The sequence below is a fragment of the Drosophila serrata genome, unplaced genomic scaffold (genome assembly GCF_035046125.1).
Source record: "Drosophila serrata isolate PLE 108 unplaced genomic scaffold, ASM3504612v1 contig_245, whole genome shotgun sequence".
Classification (NCBI taxonomy): domain Eukaryota; kingdom Metazoa; phylum Arthropoda; class Insecta; order Diptera; family Drosophilidae; genus Drosophila; species Drosophila serrata.
In genome coordinates, this window is record NW_028257143.1 from 3,965,328 (window position 1) to 3,986,920 (window position 21,593).

Consider the following 21,593-nt stretch of genomic DNA (forward strand, 5'->3'; position numbering starts at 1 on the left):
ACAAATTTGTATTCGAGGTTTAGATCTCAAAATTGCGTTTTCTCATAACTGCAGAGCTCATAATAGCGTTTTTAGCCTATACCGCTAAAATTTAAAATTCCAAGATGATATCAGCCTATGAGATGATGTGAGCCTAACAAAGAATTAAGTGTAAGTTTTATAAAAGTAGGAAGTCCTTACAATCATTTAAAAATTCAGTGTAATCATGTTTACTTGTCTTTTACCTAAAAAGTCCCATTATTCTATTCCCAGTATATACAGATAAGCTTAAGTTATTAAATTAGGAATTTCTTACTCTTAATAGTACCCGTGTACCCCCCAAAAGAAGCGTTTTTAAGATGTTAATTTATTTATTTCGCTATAATTTGCTAAGTTTACATTTTTTTTACTCTTTTATTTATCTTATGTGTTAAGAAAAAATAATCGCAAATGCTGAAATATATTTCGTTCCTTGTGGCCATAGCTTAAAAACACAACATATATCGACAAAATTTAAAGCGTTTCCCTAAATCTATTAAATAAACTTGTACCTAAATTATGTTGTTTGTTTTGTGTTGTAGTTAACCAGTGGATAGAAATTTGACATTCTCGAAGCAAACCCAATCATTGAAGCCGTTTTTCTCGTCTTGATTGTCACGCTTTTAGCCATCGGAAGGAAGAAAATAAATTTATGGAGGGAAGAGAGAGAGATGGACCAACGCATTGGAACCGATTACTGATCGAATAATTGTCTACTTCTTGTTATGATTTCGTTATCCTTGGTAAGTAAGTTGATTCGTTTGTTGTTTCTTTACTAATTCGTTGAAATTCTAATGAGCATGCAATGCTATGTAATTGTAATATTTAAATTAGTTTACATTTATTTATATCTAAATACATATATGAGGGTGTATATATTTGTTAGTATCGTCCAAGAAAGCAGGGCGAGGATTTTCATCTGTTCTCTCTGCCAGTCATTTCGACTGTTTCTATTTGTTAGCTCTTTTCGTTAACTAATTCATTAATAATTCGTTTGTGTTGCTTGCTTTTTGGACTGACTTGTGGGTTGCATTTTTTTGTGGTGGGATTCGGACTCTTAACTGTCGTTCTCAATATACCATGTTTTAGGACCTAACGTACTATATTTATAAGTTTTTTCCGTAGCTTAAGCGCATATTTATATCTTACACATTGAGATGCAAAATATGGTTTACGTGGATCTAGTTCAACTACACATCGATAAGATACTAAATCAAAGTAAACATATATTACAGTTCTTGAAAATGAGATAACAATTTTTGTTGAAACAAAAACAGACTTACGGTAATTAAAAATGTCCAATGTATCTACTTAAAAGTGAAATACATTTCTTGTTCTTAGGTACGCCGTTTTCAAAACTTTTTGAAAGCAAATCTATAAGGTATCTATAATTTATGTTGCTGCACTGGAAATAGAATATCACACGAATACTGATGCAAAAACAAATATTTAGCCAGAGTAATAGCTTTTTAACAGTTAACTTTTGTTCTCACTAACACAGTCACGCAGGCTTTCACGCTGAGACTATTTTTTACGTCCACACTCTCTCATACAGACTCAAGTGCAAAAAATTTAAAACGAAACTTAGCAAACTATTAAAGCAAGGACTGCGATTCCCCACCCATTGGGCCAGCGTTTCCATTTCCCAAGGTCTCTGACTCTTGAACAACAATCCCCTCAGTCTCCGCTGACTGCTCCTGGGCTTTAATCTTTAGTAGGGGCGTCTTGATATCTGAGGACTCCAGCTCGACGGTGGAGGAGTCTAGAGCCAATGTCTCAGGTCCATGCAACTCAATGGAGGGTGGTGCTCCCTCTGGCTCTGCATTCGGCTGGGATTTGCCCTAAAAGAAAAATATATCATAAGGATTAGCATTTTAATGCTTAAAGATGAAATTCTAAGAAAAGAATAACTTAATTTAAGATCTTTTGATCTTTCTAGTTCTGACTTATACATATAAAAAAGAGAATAGAAAAAAGACCTTTTTGCAAAGTGCAAAGTTTCATTAAGATTAGGAATAACTGTGAGATTAATTTGAGCAAAAACTAGCAGATGGACGGACATAACTAAATAGACATGACTAAAATGATTCATTCATTATGATACCCTGCATAGAGATATAAAGATTCATAAAATTCATTTTGGATCGCCCAAGTTGGAAACCACTGTTCGAGACTCGACTAAGCTTCTGCGGCGAATTTGAGTGCAGTTAGGGGATATGGTAAAAAGAACTTGATTGTTTAAAACCTCATTATTAAATATAAATTTTCATTAAAATAAAACTCATAGGATTATAGGTAAGATACGAGCTTGGTGATTTTTAATACTCTTGCATTAACTTGACCAGAAACTTGCAAAGCATGGAAGAAAGCAGTCTACCTGAAACTTTAGGGTAACCATAGTTAAACAAAAATTAAGAATACGATTTAACCTTTTATAAAACTAATTACAAGGTTAAATACACACAATAAGAGAAACTTCAGCCATTTCTGAAAACTTTTAATTAGCTTTTTATATTACTAACCTGCAAATAGTAGGTCATCAGTTGACCCTTTCCTTTGACAGCCACCAAACCACGTTGCAAAAATGTGTATCCAAACTGCTGCAGAATGTTGCATGTCTCCTCAGTGACTTGAATGGCGCCCGCTTTTCCAGTGCTCTCCATGCGGGATGCTACGTTTACCGTATTGCCCCAGATGTCATAGTGAGGCTTACGGGCACCAATAACGCCCGCCGTTATCGGGCCATGGTTAATGCCCATCTTGAGGACGAAATGATTGAAGGACTGTTCGTTGATGCCCTGCAGGGCGTGCTTCAGTTCTAATGCGAACTCCACCAAAACAGCCAGGTGGGACCAGCGCTCGGTGATGGGAGCGTCGCTTCGCAGATTGCGCTGCAGATTAATGCCGCTGGCGCCCATGTAAGTGGAACCGATCGTCTTGATTTTGATGATATCTTGGAACTGTGGCAGCTCCAGCAACTAAATGAGATATGACTTAGTGATATTAAAAAGTTTCTCAACTAAAAGTAAAGTCTAGTAGTCGCCTTACCGCATCAAAATCGGAAATAACCTCGTTGAGAAAACGTAGACACTCCAGCCCCTGATTATTAACGGTCTCTTCCGAATAGAAATCTGTAAAACCAACGGTTTTGAATGTACTCTAAATCTTTAAGGTTTCTCCTATATCATACCCGAAAAATTTGGCATACTGGCGAACAAAACTCCAACCTCGGCATAACTCTGCGAGTATAAATCATCGTGGGAGCGTTTTGTGTTCTTCATGAAATGCTCCGCAACATGAACGGGCAACACATTGTAGACCAAAGCCTCATTCCTCTGCCGCATGTCATTGGCGGTCTCTTTTTGCTCGGCCACCTCGGTTTTCCATTTGAAAATTACCCGATCCTCGTGATCCATCTACGTGGATTAGTTAAATAAAATACAAACACAAATTAGGAATGCAAAATAAATTGCTTTCTTAATTATTTATCACTTACATGTCTGGCCAAAGTGCTTAACGCTAAGGCAGCTACCACCAAAAGTCCTGAGGCGCAAAATCGTGTAGATATTATACTAGAGAGGTGGAAAAGAAAGGTTATTTAAATAGGCATATATGAACAATTCGCATTAAAGAGTTAAAAATAAAATTTGAAACAATCTTTTATGTTAAAGGAATTATTTATTAATTTATATATACTTACGGTTGATGTGCCAAATCATCCTCCACAGCATAAAAGTCTTGCATAATGAATATATTAAAGTAGCAATGCAGAGCTGGAAAATTACAGTTTTGTAAATACATTTTTCAATATGCATTATTACAGATTGGACAAAAACTCACCGGCAATGGACAACAACAGAAGTATCTTTGTAAGATGTGTAAGTTGTGCAATTACAGCGATCGCAATCAATATAAGTATTCCAAAATTACTCAGGTAGGACGGATACAGGATGCGTTCCGTGGGCACTGCCTCGCGCATTTGCTCCACAAACGATTCGGGCAGCAGGTGCTCTGCGGTGACCACTCCGTCGTCATCGTCCACCTCGCCCTCCAAGCCTCCCGTAGCATTGAATTCGCTCTCACTGACTATATGCTCCGTGCGAACAAAAGTTACGAAAAAGAACTATTGAAAGAAAGTGTTTTGAAAAGATGTTTAATCATATATGTGTTTTGTTTTTAAACCCTAAAATGATCCACATATCTCTCCGACTATATCCGAATATAACACAATTAAAATTCAAGCAACTTACCATGTCGATGACATTGCTGAGTCCAATAGTGAGTGCTATAATAATGGCAGCCAACTCGCGGACGAATGTGATGTCATTGAACCGCTTGCTCACATCCACAAAGAACTTGGGCAACATGCCGCTAAAACTTTCGGCGATACTGATCACCACTAGCATGGCGATCGGAACCAATGGTGCCGCGATGTTGATGAAGTGTAGGGTGGATCGAGGAAGCACCAAGTATGAGTACAATACATCTATGCACTGTACTAGAAGAGCAGCCAGGAGGGGAAGTGAACTGTAGGGTTCCCTGTAGACAGCATAACACTGCTCCAATTGCGGGTTTTTGAAGCGCAGGAAAATGTTTGTGTCTTTTGTAAGGTTCCTTTAGAAAAGATATAAATTAATTTGTTATAATATAGATTATATAAAGGATTACCAAAGATATCGTATTTAGGATTAGGTTTTTACCATTATGTCATATCATTGATACTTGATTCGATTCACTTACTCATGTCCATCACGTGTTACCAGTTCGTCTTTCAATCGTTGCTTAAAGTTTTCCAGTTTCACTTGCTCCTCCTCATCTTCTGCCACAGTTGTTTGTTGGCCGTTGGCTATGACTTTTTGAGCTAGAAGCTCCTCATCATCCAAGGAGGCATCGTTGTCATCATCTTCTTCGTTTACCAAATCGTTGATAGAACCATTACGAGAGTTTTCTGTTCGGATTTCGTTGATTTTTTTGGCACATGGTGAAGCGAACTATAACAAATTTAGGTTTTAGGTTTAAGTAATTCCATATTATTTTAATTGTACGATATAGGTTTTACTTCAAACAAAAGAAATCTATTAATCAATTTTAATATTTGTTACTTCTAGGATAGATATCTGTCTATTAATAGTATTTGTATACTTTATGGAGTTAAAGACGATTGCCCCTTCCTGTAACATATGTATGTACATTGACAATACTTTAAAACAAGAAGGAACTTCAAGGTTATACAAACATTGTCATCTCGAAGTTCGTTTTTTTATTGTTTTCAGATCGCTCTACCACTAATGTATATAAAAGCAGCTATAAGATATAGTGATCGGATCAATTCGGAGTATATACTAGTTGCGAAGGAATGGAGTCTTCATTAAAAGTTTCTTCTTTTTCGACTTTCGCGTTTCGACTGGGAAACTAGTTTGCATATAAAATACTCGGACAGACGGGTTGCTGATGCATATCCACCTTATTCAATAATACTTTCTTTATTCAAAATATTAATTAACCATTTAGTTTCATTGTGTATACCGGAAGAGGTAAAATGATAACACTAATCATGACTGATCCTATATCTCTTTACACTGAATCACCTTTATAATATTTGGTCTACGCAATTTAGTTCTCAATTTAATTATTATCTAAATTGTTTGTTTTTCCACAAAATTAGAGTCATATAAATATATCTCATTACATTGAATATCCTTTATAATATTTGGTCTACGAAATGTAGTCCTCAATTTAATCATTATCTAAATTGTTTGTTTAGCTAAATCTTTGAATAATCGCCACACTTACCGGCTTAACCACCTTTGTGATAAAATATGTCTTTAGACCAGCTATGCGCAACAGCTCCTCTCGCTTCTCCCCAAAGGCTGGCTCCACCTCGAATTCTCCGTTGAGGAAGGCCAACGTTTTGTCCGAAATGTGAACGCGTCTGAAAGCAGATTATAAGGAATAAATTAAACTAGAACGACCAAATGAACTGTGCTAGAGTGGGGAACACGCAGCTCCGAAAAGGAACAGAGCTGAGAGGACCGCAACCACAGAACACATAAATTTGCATGGCAAAGTGACAAAGCCAAATCGTAATAAGCGACGACATCTGACGCTGACCGCTTTTAATTATGCAACAGTGGAAGTTGGGAGTTGGTAATGTCCTTACAGCAGTTACAGCCAACGCGACTTACCCAGCCTTGCCGCTCGATTCCATTTTATTAGCCAACTCAACGTCCTTGGAGTAAACGTCAAATTGCCACTGCCGCTGGCCGAGAATGCCGGCTAACACTGCTCCCGTGTGTATGCCCACCCGCATATCAACAGGTGAGTTGGCCTTCTGCTGCACATATCTGCAAAAAACGAAGGGAAAGAGAGAGTGACACGCAATAAGGACAGGTAAATAAATGGTAAGCGGTTGGTAGGTAGTGTGCCTAGAAGTACGCCACGGAAAAGGAGCGAAAGGAGCGCGCGTGGTTAAGTGCAATTATTGTTAATTGAACCAACGTTGATTTGGCGTTGACTGTCGACTGTCGACTGTCGCACTGTTATTCCCTTTCATTCCCCAGGGAGCTGGCCAGGGAGCTGGCTTCAGTTGCTACTCACTTGATGGCCTTCACCATAGATAGTCCCATGTGCACGCACATCACGGCGTGATCCGGTCGCTCGTCGGGGGCACCGCTAATGCAATAATAGCAATCGCCAAGAATCTTAATACGCAATTGTTGATATTTCTAGGGAGAGACAAATGTCCTTTAGATTAATCGAGTAAAGCATCAAATAGTCAAATAATTATACGAATTGACCGCTAAGCAACTTTACAATTTTTTTCCCTTTAAGATTTTGAAATTATCTTACCAAGTCTTTTTTCTAAGACTTAACTTAAGAGTAGTATCTACCTTCATACACTCATGGTTTTTAAACACTCCTAGCTACAAAACTAAAAAACGTGTTCACAAAAATCAATAAAAGGATACAAACGTACCTAACACACACACACACACACACACACACCTTGGATATGTCCCATAACCGCAACTCGAGCGATATTCTAGTCAAATTAACTAGGGCCAAAAATAAACAAAAAAAAAACACCCACCACTCTCCGCACACTCAAAATAAAAGCAAAAATTCGATTGCTGGAAAAAATCAACTTGAAAAATTATATTCGCATGACTGGACATAACTTTTGAGACCGGAGCTCACCCTTGGCAAAAAAATGGAAATTCTGAACCAAAACACGGTAGATAAAGAAATTATCTGAGTACCGAATTGAAAGAACATTAAATAATAAGTTTACAGTAAAACCGAATAGTAAAACAATGCGAAAACAAGCAAATCGATTATTTTTAGATCTCTTTAGAATTTAGAACCAGTGCGGTTATAGTTACATAAGCTGTAAGATTAATTTATTAAATTGCAATTAACTGAAGCTCCTTAAGTTATGATCGTGGATCAGATGATTTCTATGAAAGCCATACGAAATAGTTTTTTGTACAAACAAACATACATCCACATACTATCTGCGATTGAAAGAAGACTAGTGTGTTGGAAAGTTTTAGGAGAGACGGACATATGTATATATTTGTATGTATGTAGACTCCATTCATGGTTTCTTTAAATAAAAATAAAAACTAACCTAATCTTGCTGGCATTTCTGATAAATCATAATCATCCTATTTACTTCCCTATGAATACGTAAAAGAAGACCTTCCAAAAACTGCGAAGAGAAACCTGCAAGCAATTTAGAACGAGAAAATATTACCTCGGCGAGCCTATCGAAGCGTGCGAAAAGCTCGTTAAGCATTTTAACCAAATCTTGAGCGCTGTAGGTGGAGGAGATGGCGGTAAAGCCCACAATATCCGCATATAGAATGCTTGTTTGTATAAAAAAGTTGAGAGATTGGAACATTTAGGGGTTAAACAAGTGTGATGCAATAGCTTTTCATTAAAATATTAACACCTAGAAGTAAGTAGTGGAGGGACTAGGAAATCAATAAAATTTTTGTGAAATGTATTGTGCTTAGAACTATCGATAAGATTTTTCGTTTTGGTCAAATCATTATATTTAAATAGAAAAGTGTTCCATAACACCAGTGTTCTTAAGTCGACTCCTCATGTTCATGAATAATTCGATGCAGAGTTTAATACTACATATGTGAATGTAAACTTAAAGTGTCCAGTTAAGCCATTTAGGATGCGAAATCATAAGCATTATATGAATTTATTCTTATAATCAGAGACAATCGTTATTCGTGTTTTATTAAAATGTAAAGGTCTTTAGGATATACGGAGCAAAAAGGAGCTTAGCTCTAATTGGAGGCTCTAATCTTGAACCTCATCTTTGTAACCTTTAGAATATACAATGTAAATATGGGAAATATTTAATATATTGTTTGAGAACAAAACAAAAATTTAATTTAAAGGTGCAAAAACCATTTTTGTTTAATTTATACCTTAAGAGCTTACCTCACATTCTCGTGACGACTCATATAGATCTTCTTAAATGCCTCCGAACTGGAGGATCCCAAATCCTCCCTCATTTTAATGGCAACGTGCTTAGGCAGCACGGATAACAGCAATCGCTCCTGATGATGGTAATATTTTTATTAAAGTCTCACCAAAACTTTTCTTAAATGGCGCTTACCTGTTCGGCTGATTGTTCCTCGATTACCATTTTAACCTCAAGACTCTTTTTAGCTTCGAGGAAAGCTCGCTTCTGCTTCGCCTCCCCCATAAAGTAGTACAGGAGCCCAATCAAAGCTGCAGTGGCAATTAACACCGCATTGGCGGCCAACTGATTCGAGAGCAAGGGATCCGAACGGGAGTAGCCCACTGGCAGAGTAAGAGAAATAAAATACGTCGAGCATCCAATTGACAGGCCCAGAAAAATCAGAGGCAATGGCAGCGTGACATATACTAGGAAGTTTAACAGGATGGCCCATCCAAGAATGTCCCTGAGAGCAAAACAGACAATTTTAATTTACAAAATAAATAATCCGTATCCCAGCTACAATAGTAGGCAGACATCAGTGCATTTTTCCAAAGATAATATTGTTCACCTTTGGTTAATACTTTCCAATTTACTTCCAATACTCCCAGTAATTTTTAGTATTGAGTGAAATTAACTAGATGAGGTATTTTCATGTATACTAACCTTGGAGAAAAGCTTGGCTGAAGAATCACATAGGCAGAAAAGTGAAGAACACTAAGTAGCCACAGTGCTCGCGGCACAATCGTTAGGAGTATCTGATGGAAGCGCTTCAATGCCGGTTTCTCAGATCGTCGTCCAATGTGTAGAAGAGCTGTTAAAGCTAAATATGCAACAAGCATGCAGCAGTTGACCACTAAGATTGCGTAAGAATAACAGAAAGAATAGGTGTTTGCTGATTAGTCACACTTTCATATGTATATATATATATATATATATATACATATATATATATATATAATATATAAATATATATATATATATATATATATATATATATATATGTGAGTGTGTTTTGTTAATTAATTAGACCTTGGTTTTTGCCTTAGACAAAATATTTTTTGAAAAAATATTATTCCGATATATCTGAATAATTTTCCATTATTTCTGAAAATTATTCAGATTTTTATGAATATTCAAATATATATTTAATGAGGACATAAAAGTTTTGTATTCAACACACCTACATCTGGTAATTAATGAACATTTGAGAAAAAATAACTATTACAAAATGAAACTTTAAAGTTTAGAGTACAGAATCACATTTTTTGTATTAATTGCTAATCACGAGTTTGATAACAAAATTTGTTTGCCTTAATGAATTAATATTATTCATAATGTTAATCCAGTTGAACAATATCCACTTACCTCTTGTGGGCACCGCCTGATCCCAGGGTATTGCGATAGTCCAGATGTTAAATAGAACGGCAGCAAAGAGGAACCACTTGAGACCGCTTCGTCGCTGCTTAATCGAGTAATTGTGGTAGAGTTCATTGAGCACATGTTGTGGAAGGATGACAACTCCACCGCCGGTTATTCCAACACCGCCGGCAACCACATCGCTGTCGTTTTGTCGCCGCCGGGCTGGTGGAGTCTTTTGGCGTTGCTGTTTTGATTTGGCCATCGCCTGACCGTTGTCCACATTGCCATCCTTCTCCTCTGACATGCTGCAAGAAGTTCCTGGGGTTCCTCAGGAATCTGTTTAATTATTCGTTGATCGTCGACCCTTCCCTTCCCTCCGGGCTGTTTCTGGTTTATGAATGAAGCAAAACCATTTCCTTGTCTTATTTATTTATGATGTCGGGGTCCTGGAAACTGGGAGACGCCGCTTTGGTAAATAGAAGCAATGCGAATCACAAACTCAAGCACTGGGAGCGAGCGCAAGCAGAAACCAAGTAAAAAAAAACTCGCGTTAACGGTAAATTTGAGACTTAACGTTCTCCTTCTTCTCTCTCCTTCACGAAAAAGAAATATAAGGTTGTGTGGAAAGCGAGGCAAGGCGGAAGCGTCCTTGCGCGACAGCCGTAAGTGAGCCTGCACGTGTGGGTGAGTGTAAGTGTAAGTGTGTGCCACACACTGGTCTACAATTCAAGCCAACATTAAATAAATTTTTGCAGTCTTATCACCGACCATTGAATATATAGAGATGGTCTCGCTAATCTACATAAATTTTTCTGGGAATAAGGTCAAAAGTTTTGGTGCCTGCACAAAAATAAAGATAAGAAAGCCATTTCAAACCAATTTCTAAACTAGACCAAACTCTTGAATATTTTGTATTTCATTTCATTTAATAAATATAACAAATATATATCAAAATCGTTGAATTTATATTAAAATTTGTTTTCAAAACATTAGCTAAAATTTAAAGCAAATTTTTAAATCATCTTTATCAATCCATTTCAAAAATTATTGTTTTTAATACTTCTTTCTTCAACCAAGATGCTCTTCATTTTAAGACTCTAAAAATTTCTGTTGAATTCTAATTAGAGAAAATTTAACTCAAATCGAAATATACCTGTCAAAATTCAGGCTTTGTCGCCCCAGTTATTATGAATAAATGATATAGACTATCTACCGCATTTGACACCTGCACAAACCACGGTAAATCTCATCGTTCTCATTCTCTAGCTTTCTCCTTCTCTCACAAACACACACACACACTGTTCTCTTGCTTTGTGTTTTCGCTCTCTAGGTGGCATTTTTGTGCACCCTTCCTCTCTTCGCTTCCGCAACTGCTTCCTCTTCCTTTGACTAGATTTCTTCATTGCCGAATATTCGACTGACGATGGACACTCTGTAACATAACGCAGCGTAGTTCCCCCACCTTTTCCCTACGATAAATCCTTCTTAGTTTGATATGCGTAGCGTATAAATTTAATTGTGTTGGTAAGGTTGAATTGCTCAAGGTCCGTTTTAATGCGTCCTGATTTTGTTTGTATAGCCGCGTGCGGGTGTGGGTACACACATTATTGCACTGCAGACACGTTTTCGATTTTACTTTGGATCCACAAATCTTTGACAACTCCTTCGACTTCAGATAAATGGTCTCATCCGCTCTCTCTATTTTTTTTTCGGGGCTTATGATAACCGCTAAGTGTGTGTACAGTCGTCGTTTTTCCGTCTGCTTTTATCGCGCTGTTACTCCCACTTTTGTTAAGCTTGGAAATTCGAAAACATACTTTTCCCAAAATAGGTTATATCCTTCAATGTGTTCCGTTTTTTTCAACTGAGTAGTATTTTTGCTGTCGAACAATTTTATTCCTGCTGACCCGCCGCGCGATTTCCTTCGACTAAACTAAGGCGCCCGATAAACTTGACTGATTGTTAAGTGAAAATTTTCGACAGTCAACAAGCCCCAGCAGCAGCAGCAGCAGCAAGGACTTCCGTTGTGTCGAGCGCTCTCGCTCTTTTTAAATGCGAGAAAGCAGAAAAGCTCCGTACTGCGCATGTGTGAGAGCGGGTACTCCACTGATAACGGTACAGCTGGCCAGCTTGATAACGGGAAGGGCATTTAGACTATGCATAATCACTCGAATATAGCCGCAAGCACATAAAGTTAATTAGACAGCAACATTAATGACTCTCCTAAATGGCATTCGAACGGCGAAAAAAGAAGAAGGAGGAGAGGAATAGCCAAGTCGAAGGCTGCAGCTGGCCTTGAGTGGCAATGAAACATGTGCAGCTGCTAAGTGTGTTCTATGGATGTACGTATGTATGTATGTACATATGTATGTAGGTTTTTGTGGGTGTAAATATATGCATGTGCAGATGTACAGGAAATGCACAATCAAACAGGAGAATTGATAATTGAAAACTAAATACATATGTATGTAGATTGGTTTTCGTTCAAATTAAACATCGCAAATTTGTGTGTTTAAAAATTAATATAAATTTAAATTGATTATTTGTTCCCTAGCTTTTTAATTACAATTACAAAATTGTATTTTATCCTGATAAATGTTTCCATGAGTGTGTTCATGTACATATGTATGCATGTTCGTGCATAAATAAATATTATAGAATTTATAAATGGGTGCACCGGTATGAGATTTTTCAATACATTTTAATATAATTACTGCCTTAACCAAACGATGTCCTTTATTGTCGATATATATATACATTATATGCATATATAAAAAATGTACATACATACATAAATATACATATGAGTAAAAAACTGTTTTTTTGAGAAACTCCTTACATTTAACTGCACTGGGTTTCAAGCAAATGCCGGCAACATATACATATGTATGTATAAGTAAAAAAAGTACAGTATATGAGTAAAAAACTGTTTTTTTGAGAAACTCCTTACATTTAACTACTCTAGGTTTCAAGCAAAAGGAGGTAACTGTTTTTTCTTACCTATACAGCTAATATTCTATTTTTATACCCTTGCAGGGTATTATAATTTCAGTCAGAAGTTTCCAACGCAGTGAAGGAGGCACCTCCGACTATATAAAGTACATATATACATACATATATTCTTGATGAGGATCAACAGCCGAGTCGATCTAGCCATATCCGTCTGTCCGTTTCTACGCAAACTAGTCTCTCAGTTTTGAAGCTATCTGAATGAAACTTTGTAGTTAATCTTCAATATACTCTCACTTGTATATACATATGTATGTTGGAAAGGGCCGGATCGTATCATATAGCTGCCATAGGAATGATCGGAAAATTTTTACAAAAAAAAATTATAACATTTTCAGTTTTCAACAGAATTTAATAAAATTTGAGATATAGCCATTTCATATTATTACAATTTTGTGTAAAATTTTATGGAAATCAGACTACTATATCATATAGCTCCCATAGGAACGATCGAGAAATTAATTCAATTAAAAATTATAACTTTTTCAGTTTTCAACAGATTTTATGATTTGAAACGGTAAATCAATGCTAGATCTACATAAATGAATATGCACTTTTGAACGTCATACTGCCTTTTATAACCGTAACCTGAAAAATTGTGAACATTCTTTAATTTTATTACTACAGTTCCCTTAAAAGAATATCAATCTTAGAGGATAGCAGCTGCCGTTTTCTTCGTCGACTGTTCAAAATGTAGGATATGCGCTTCATAGGTAGGCATTGAAATTCCCCGGCAGCTGCTAGTGCACTGCGTTCCATTTTTGTATAAAACTAATCCGGAACATAGGTCAATTCCCTTTACCTGGCTTACCTGAAAAAGGTTTTAGCGGGCTGGAATGAAAATCTGCAGTATATACTAATTTTTTATTGATTGTCCGAATAATATGAACAGCCGCGATCAAAACAATGTAAGTGTTCAACATTAGGCCTAAAACACACGACAAGTAACATCCATCATTAAGAATCATTTTAATCAAGAGATTCATACATACATATACACATATACAATGTATATACATATATTCATATGTATGGGGCGAATTCGACAGGTGGGCAAAACCATTCCCCTTGTTTCTCACTGATTGGGCAACATCTCATAAAATCAAAAGAAATATCTCATAAAATGTGAAATATCCATGCACAGAGGTTTTCAATATATTATCTTCTGAGTTGCGGTTTACACTCTAATTCTAATTCATATTCCTTGAATAAACATTTTTGATTTCTATTGGAACTGCATTTCATATTCACTTTCAAAGATACGTTTTTTGTTTACTGTCAGTTGCTTACGTTATAAAAAAATTTTTATCTTTAATACCAATAAAAAAAATCTTCTCAAAAAAAGTAAAACATAAAAATTATATTAGTTTTAAAGTTTCATAAACGTATATTTTTTTACTCATCTTCATTCAAAAGAAATTTTATTATATTAAAATGGTAGACCTTCCTGAAGAATTACCCATAAATACACAAATATATCAATTAATTACACATTAAGTGTCTCCTAGTTATTTGAATAAACCCATCCACAGTTCTCTTTCTGTCTCACTCATTGTCCCTAGACTCAAGGTCATTCAAGCTTTTTATTTCCATCACGTTTGGGTACCGGGTATTCCATAGTCGATTAAACTGTAGATTTCGGACCTATACGACTTATGTACATATATGTATGTATGTTCGTACATTATTTTTTGATTAAGTACTAAGTACAAAATAAAATGTTTAACAATCTAAAAGTATCTACAAATGTATGTAAATACATAAATACATGTAAATGTAATATGTATGTATGTACATTTTGTTCTTACGTTCGTACATGCATATCGAAACATTTGGTAATTCCTGGTGCTGGTGCACGCAACCATTGTGCTCTCTTAATGCTGTGTATAGAAAAATGAACATACATACATACATTTGGGATCATTTCAGGACATATTGCCGTATCGGATCACAAAACATCTGTCGTTTTGTTTTGCTTTGTTTTCTTCAGAAAACGAATCTCAGACAGAACATTTTGGCACGTGAGGCTACCTAATCCATAGGATTTCTTCCATCCTTATGTACAGCAAACGAACTGCATATCCATCAGGTACAATCTGTACCTGGCTTAAATTTGTTCAAGACAAGCATTTCTATTGTTTATATATATATATATTTATATATATTTATATATACATATGTATATATTTAATAAAAAACTACTTATAAAATATTTTCATTGCCAAGTAACATATTGAAACCTGACAACCCTTTTTGAAAAGATGAGCAAACGAAGAATAATATCACTGCAAATATCAACTGTTAATACTTTTATTATTAATTATTGTGTTTGGATCTGATGTTTTCATTTCGCATATACATACATACTTTCTTCTCATAGAAGTTAAACACCATGGTGGACTAATAAATTATCATTATCAAAGAAACTCGGTAACAGGTAGACTATTTTATCATTTCAGTTAGAGAATTTGACATTAATATAAAATAAACTCATTATTATTATTTTTTTTATTTAAAAATAGGGTTTTATAGCCAAAATAATAAAATGGAAGGTTGATTGAATCTTTTCCCTCTCACTTCGCAAGTTAAAATCGATTTCTAATAGTCACATAGATGTACAAAAAAAAACTGTTGAGTCCATAAATACAAAATATATTTATTATATATTATTCACTAATTATTTATTTTCTTTAACTATAATAAAAAAACATAAGAACGTGTATAAATAATGTATATTTATCTTTGTTTCTCCTCTAAATATTTAAGGCTATAAACTAGCTGCGTCAGGGTTCCAAACATGGCAGATCTAGCCTGAAATGAGCTAAGCTGACAGCACTGCCACCACCAAAGAGCTCGCCGCTTTAAAAGGCGGCCCGACGCTCTCCGCTCTCTCATTCGGCGTTTTCTGTGTGACTGTGTGGACGGACAATCCAAAAATCCAGCAACCAGCGACTTTCCTAGCAAAGCTACTAAAGAATAAGCGGCAGTCTGCACAAATTTATAAAATCTGCCAATTTGTTTATAACTACGTGTTGATCTACTGCGAATCGTGATTTGCGAACACCAGAACACATATTTGAACGTGTCTTCGCGCTTCGTTGTTTGAAAGTAAAACCAACAGTAAATCAAAATGGCTGATGTGGCTGAGCAAAAGAAGTGAGTAATTTTATTTGGCTTGTTCTATGGTGGTGTCTGTGTGATTTGTTTGAACAACTTTATAAAGTTTACCCGGCGGCTGTCAATGCCTGAAATTTTAAGATCGTACTTTTTCCTGCTATAGCCCCAGCGGTTTGGAAAAATTTTCTTTTTGAATTCTGTGTATATACGCAAATTGCTTGGCGGCACCAATGCAGTTGTCTCGCTCTCTCCTGTGTCTAGTAAGGGTGCGCGCAAAAAACGACGCCGTTGAATTTGGCGCGGCGTCGTAGTACTTTCTCGCTCACTCTCCGGCCGGCAAACCAACGACAACGAGAATTAACTTGTGTGTATGTGTTTTTTTTTTCTGTCGGCGATGTCAGCGGCGAAGTAATATTTTCTGAGTGTGCAAGCGGAGTGCGCAAAATGTTGAAACGTGCGTGTGTGTGTGTGTGTGTATGAGTGGCATTCAAGTTGCCGCTCTTTTTCTTGTGCTGTTTGATTTCAGCTGTCGTTTTGTCTGTCTGGCTGTTTGCTTTAGCATTTGCTTCATTCCCCCTCCGCTTGTCCATTATATTTTTCAGTTGCCATCTACACGTTTCTGGCTGGCCTAAAGCTCAAAGCTAAAGTTTGGAATTAACTTTGTCGTTCTGTCCTCATTATTCTTGTTCTTGCTTCCAGCTATTTTGTCACTGCCCGAAATAATCTCGTTCTTACCGTCGCCGGTGTTGTGCTGCTGGTTATTTTTATCATCGCAGCATGGCGAAGAATACAAGTAGAGAAAAACCAGTTAAATTTCTGTTGTCTTAGGTTGTGTAGTAGTTCTGGGGGTCGGAGTTGTCTCATAGTGGGTGTTTTCTATAGCTGTATGTGTCTGCCTTTTGACCGTTATTTTTCGCTTCGCTTGCGTTGCACACACGACTTGAATTGTCTATCTCACTCTAACAAGCCGGCTATACGACGCGCTAGCCGCTATCCAGTTAAACGTGCGTGCGAAAGAGTCAACTATAAGTGTAAAAACCAGTTTCTGTTCTCCGCTCGTTCGTTTTATTTCAAACAATTGGCGATTTTTACTTTTTTGCAAGCATCTCTTTTATGCTACCCACTTCTCATCCATCTGTATGTACATCGCTTATATACTACATATGGAAAAGAGCACGCTGCCAAATGCCGCTCACCTTTTCTTTTTGCGTCGCAGTTTGCACGAGTTGTTGCTCCCATTTAACATTTTACGGCAGCGCTGCCAGCGTCGGCAGATGTTACAATGATGCCTTGTATTGTTGTAGGGTTACTAAAAAGACGCGGAAGAAGCGTCACGAGAGAGGTGGGGAAGGGAAGGGAGGAAGAGAAAACGGAGAGAACGAAGGAAATGTGAAAACGTTGCCGGCCTCTTTTGTAAAATGGAAAATGTAAAAATTTCATAATTATTTGAAATACCTTTTGTATTTTGTCTGAAAAGTGAAATTTCTTAATGTAACGCAATTTCATAATTTATTGAAATACTTTTAATAAAAACATTTTTCATATTAATAAAAAAAAAGTACAATAAAAAATTAGTTCAATAAATATTTAAACCCATTTTTCGACCTCATTTATAGTGAAACCCCCGTTGTGGAGAAAGTCGTCGCTGAGGAAGTCGATGCTGTGAAGAAGGATTCCGTTGCCGCTGGGGAAGCAGCAGTCGAGAAGCCAACCACCACAGAGAACGGTGCCGCTGAAGAGGAGAGCAGCGCAAAGGAGAACGGAGCTGTCGACAGCGCACCTGCCGAAGCAGCCGCTGCCGATTCGGTCGATGGTGAGAAGGCGGTCGATGCTGCTGCTCCCGCCAAGGAGGAGGAAGGAGAGAAGAAGGAGGAGGCCGCCACCGGCGAGGAGGCCAAGAAGGACAGCAGCGAGGCTGCCGCCGCAGTCGAAAACGGCTCCGAGGAGGCCACCAACGGTGACTCAACAGGTGTGTGATCTAGTATACAAAAAGGGTAAATCACCCTCCCTCCATCCGTTGCTATATTTGATCTTATTTTACGCCTTGCAGACGCCCCTGCCGCCGAAGCTGTAAAGCGGAAGGTGGATGAGGCCGCCGCAAAAGCCGACGAGGCAGTTGCCACGCCGGAGAAGAAGGCAAAGCTTGACGAGGCCAGCACAAAGGATGAGGTGCAAAACGGGGCCGAGGCCAGCGAAGTGGCTGCCTAAGGGAATCGCGGAAACCGGCTCTCTACAAGCAGAAGCACACAGTACTCTACATATAAAATACTTACTAACACACGAAAAAACCAACAAAACAAATCACACAAAATAATGGTTAAACTCGCCGCCACCAGCAGCTCGAATGTACCGCTCGCCTACCGTACGGGTGGCTGTGCACGTTAGTGGCTGTGTAGGTGGACGGGCGGCAGCAATTCTTTAATAACAATCCTGCATTGGGAGCGTAGTCTTAAAGTGTACCCAGATTCTCTGTCTCTACTAACAAACAAAAATCAACCAACAAACAAAAAGAAACAACAAATCCATTATCATTTAAAAACCCTACTTAAACCTTAACTTTAAAGAAAGTATATATAAAAAGCAAAATATTAAGAGAAAAATGATCAAGCAAAAGTAAGATGAGACCCTCTATGTTTTAAGATTAAAAGTTGTAAACAAAAATCGTCAAATTTAATAATTCTAATAAATACGAAGCGAAAGAGAAAAATTTCAAACGAAAATTCCCTAAATAAGCAAAAACTATAAGAAAGAAAATGAAACCATATGCATTTTTTCCTCCACCTAATTTTTTAGAATACTATTTTATTTTTACAACTTTATGATCCTATATTGTATATGAATATTTATATACGAGAAACACTGCAAAATCAGCTAATTTAATAAAAAAAGCTGCCAGTAGTAACATCCCAGAAAGACTTCTGCCAGACTGTAGGAGGCGAATACATCGTACCCCCAGGAACAATAAAAACAAATCGAAACTGAACAAGAAAATCAAATTTTTATAATGCATCAAAATTACAATAAAATATAAAAACCACGGGATACTATAATAAAAGTTATGTTGGAAAAGCGTTCGTAACTATTATAGTTACACATTGTCAACTCCAAATTCTGTAACAGTTTCTTACGATAATACATTTTTACACATTTTTATTTGCCTTCGTCCCGAAATTGTTTTTATGATAACTACATAAATTCCGAATTAGTTATTTTCTGAAACCGAAATAATAAATCAGTTGATTGAACACTAATAATGGCCAACTAAAGCCAAAACTCAGCAGAAACAAAAACATTCGAGAACATTTACAAATAAATGGCAGAAAAACTCAAAAACAATATCGTATATGCGTTTGTATTTTTCTATCCATTTTGCAGGAAAAGCTCACTTGAGATATTTGTAGGCGCAACTGTACATTTCGTCCAGATATCGGTGATGAAAAGCCAACCATTGAAAGTTAAAATTGGGTTTCTGGAATCTTCCAGAAAAGCTCTTCTGGTTTAACAATCTATATGCGGCCATTGCCAAGATAATAGCACTAATAATATGAGCAAATATCACGGTCGCTCATATAATATATAAAAATATTTGTACGCATTGCGGTTGAAAATATAACAATTTGCATGCTCGTTTTTATACCCTTGCAGGGTATTATAATTTCAGTCAGAAGTTTGCAACGCAGTGAAGGAGGCACCTCCGACTATATAAAGTATGTATATTCTTGATCAGGACCAACAGCCGAGTCGATCTAGCCATGTCCGTCTGTCCGTCTGTCCGTTTCTAAGCAAACTAGTCTCTCAGTTTTGATGCTATCTAAATGAAACTTTGCAGTTAGTCTTCTATATACTCTCACTCGTATATATGTCGGAACGGGCCGGATCGGACGACTTTATCATATAGCTGCCATAGGAATAATCGGAAAAGTTTTACAAAAAAAATTATAAAATTTTTAGTTTTCAACAGAATTTGATCAAATTTGAGATATAGCCATTTCATATTATTCTACAAATTTGTGTAAAATTTTATGAAAATTGGACGACTATATCATATAGCTCCCATAGGAACGATCAAGAAATGAATTCAATTAAAAAGTATAACATTTCCAGTTTTCAACAGATTTTCATCAAATTTAAGATATAGCCGTTTCATATTATTCTACAATTTTGTGTAAAATTTTATGAAAATCGGACGACTATATCACATAGGTGCCATACAAAAGATCGTTAGATGTGGAGCAAAAATGCAAATCTGTGAATGTAAAAATGAAAATATAATATGTATAGGTGAATGAAATGAAAGCAGTTATTACTTCATTGTTTTTTAATATTAATATATATATTTTATATTGTAAGGATTCCTGTCATCAAAGTTCTATCTGCAAGGGTATATAAACTTCGGTGTGCCGAAGTTAGCTTCCTTTCTTGTTTTATTTTAATATGAACAGGTGTGCTGTTTTCACAAATTCATTTGTGTCTTTTGAAAAACGTTTAAAATTCGCTTCAATGTGCTCTGGGCTTCCCATTTTGTATACCCTTGGAGTGAATATGAATTTTAGTCACAAGTTTGCAACGCCGTGAAGGAGTCTTTTTTCCGACCATATAAAGCGTTTACGTATGTATGTACATATATTCTTGATCAGCATCAAGAGCCGAGTCGATCTAGCCATGTCCGCTGACCGTCTGTCCGTCCGTCTGTTTCTATTCAAATGAGACTAGTTTTGAATCTGTCAGAATAAAACTTTGCGAATAGTCAGTTTTAAGTCACAGTTTTAGATTCACAGTTGTGGGTATTCCTCTTTATTTAATGATAGTTTCTATGACAGCCATATGATATTGTCGTCCGATTTTCATAAAGTTAAAACCCAAATTCTAAAATATTGAGAAAAGGTCATGTACATCTCTGATTAAATAAAAACAGTCTTAACAAGAAAGTTAATAAATAATAAATAATACAAAATAAAATATATATGTTTGTGTGAAAAAAACAACGAAGTTATTATTATTATTTTTGCAGTTTTCATTTACAGTTTAGTTTCAGAAGAACTTTCTTATTTTTAGCTTTGGTGTTTACTGAAGCCTAGTACTAGGATAAGAAATATATTTTTCAAGCACAATAGTCCATATAAAAAGGTAGTGAAAATTAAAGAAAAACTTTAAGTTTATTAAATTTTTTTTATTTATTGCTTGAGAGAGAACTAACATAAGATAAAATATTTAAATCATTGCTATCATTGCCTCAAAAAACTAAGCTGTGAATTTCTCAGTAAAATAAATGACTCATATGCCAAGATCGGTGGAATTAAAAAAAAATAGAATTATAGCATGAAGCGGTTTTCCAGGTGGCTAAAAAATGTTGAAATAAATAAATTCCATAAAGACACACAGACTTAAGTCACAAAAAAAGTTTTTAAAAATGGAATTATAATACAATATATAGCTCCATAACAGGAATTACATAAATAAGTAGTATTCAAATATCCGATATTCAATTTCATTGTTAATTCACTTTATAGTATTTGCTTACAAAAAAAAAAAAAACAACTGGATTCAGCTGTCAGGGGGACCATTTTCCCACTTTTGCTTTGGTTTCTTTGGTCACATTGGTTAC

At 36.2% G+C, this 21,593-nt stretch overlaps 2 protein-coding genes and 1 long non-coding RNA gene across 5 annotated transcripts; 2 read left to right on the forward strand and 1 right to left on the reverse strand.

Moving 5' to 3' along the window:
- Positions 1–330: 330 nt before the first annotated feature.
- Positions 331–11,912, reverse strand: Ac3 (Adenylate cyclase 3). 3 transcript variants are annotated; one of them, XM_020953673.2, is made up of 18 exons: positions 11,680–11,912; positions 9,869–10,315; positions 9,167–9,356; positions 8,657–8,966; positions 8,479–8,597; positions 7,775–7,886; positions 6,616–6,743; positions 6,204–6,362; positions 5,812–5,950; positions 4,759–5,009; positions 4,269–4,632; positions 3,859–4,141; positions 3,719–3,791; positions 3,515–3,590; positions 3,209–3,434; positions 3,067–3,149; positions 2,541–2,996; positions 331–1,859 (listed from the first exon to the last, which is right to left on the reverse strand). In XM_020953673.2, exons 2-18 carry the CDS (start codon positions 10,164–10,166, stop codon positions 1,614–1,616), a joined length of 3,513 nt encoding a protein of 1,170 aa, XP_020809332.2. In that variant the 5' UTR covers positions 10,167–10,315; positions 11,680–11,912; the 3' UTR covers positions 331–1,613. The 3 variants fall into 3 exon arrangements, with proteins under 3 accessions (XP_020809332.2, XP_086688293.1, XP_086688294.1); XM_086832167.1 differs by having other exon boundaries at positions 11,325–11,847; XM_086832168.1 differs by having other exon boundaries at positions 9,869–10,368; positions 11,325–11,819.
- Positions 561–5,517, forward strand: LOC147643855 (uncharacterized). Its single transcript, XR_015271514.1, has 3 exons — positions 561–761; positions 5,127–5,200; positions 5,292–5,517. It is a non-coding gene; the product is annotated as an uncharacterized LOC147643855 (long non-coding RNA).
- Positions 11,913–15,637: 3,725 nt separating the features above from the next.
- Df31 (Decondensation factor 31) lies at positions 15,638–19,324 on the forward strand. The gene is made up of 3 exons (XM_020953672.2): positions 15,638–16,027; positions 17,605–17,957; positions 18,039–19,324. The coding sequence occupies exons 1-3, from the start codon at positions 16,002–16,004 to the stop codon at positions 18,194–18,196; spliced, it is 537 nt and encodes a 178-aa protein (XP_020809331.1). The 5' UTR covers positions 15,638–16,001; the 3' UTR covers positions 18,197–19,324.
- Positions 19,325–21,593: the final 2,269 nt, after the last annotated feature.

Coding starts and splice junctions, on each gene's coding strand:
- Ac3 (XM_020953673.2), bottom strand. CDS start 10,166: ATGTCAGAGGAGAAGGATGGCAATGTGGACAACGGTCAGGCGATGGCC. Junction 8,967..9,166: donor CAGCCAAGCTTTTCTCCAAG/GTTAGTATACAT, acceptor TTTTGCTCTCAG/GGACATTCTTGGATGGGCCA. Junction 8,598..8,656: donor AGGAACAATCAGCCGAACAG/GTAAGCGCCATT, acceptor TACCATCATCAG/GAGCGATTGCTGTTATCCGT.
- Df31 (XM_020953672.2), top strand. CDS start 16,002: ATGGCTGATGTGGCTGAGCAAAAGAA. Junction 16,028..17,604: donor GATGTGGCTGAGCAAAAGAA/GTGAGTAATTTT, acceptor CCTCATTTATAG/TGAAACCCCCGTTGTGGAGA. Junction 17,958..18,038: donor CACCAACGGTGACTCAACAG/GTGTGTGATCTA, acceptor TACGCCTTGCAG/ACGCCCCTGCCGCCGAAGCT.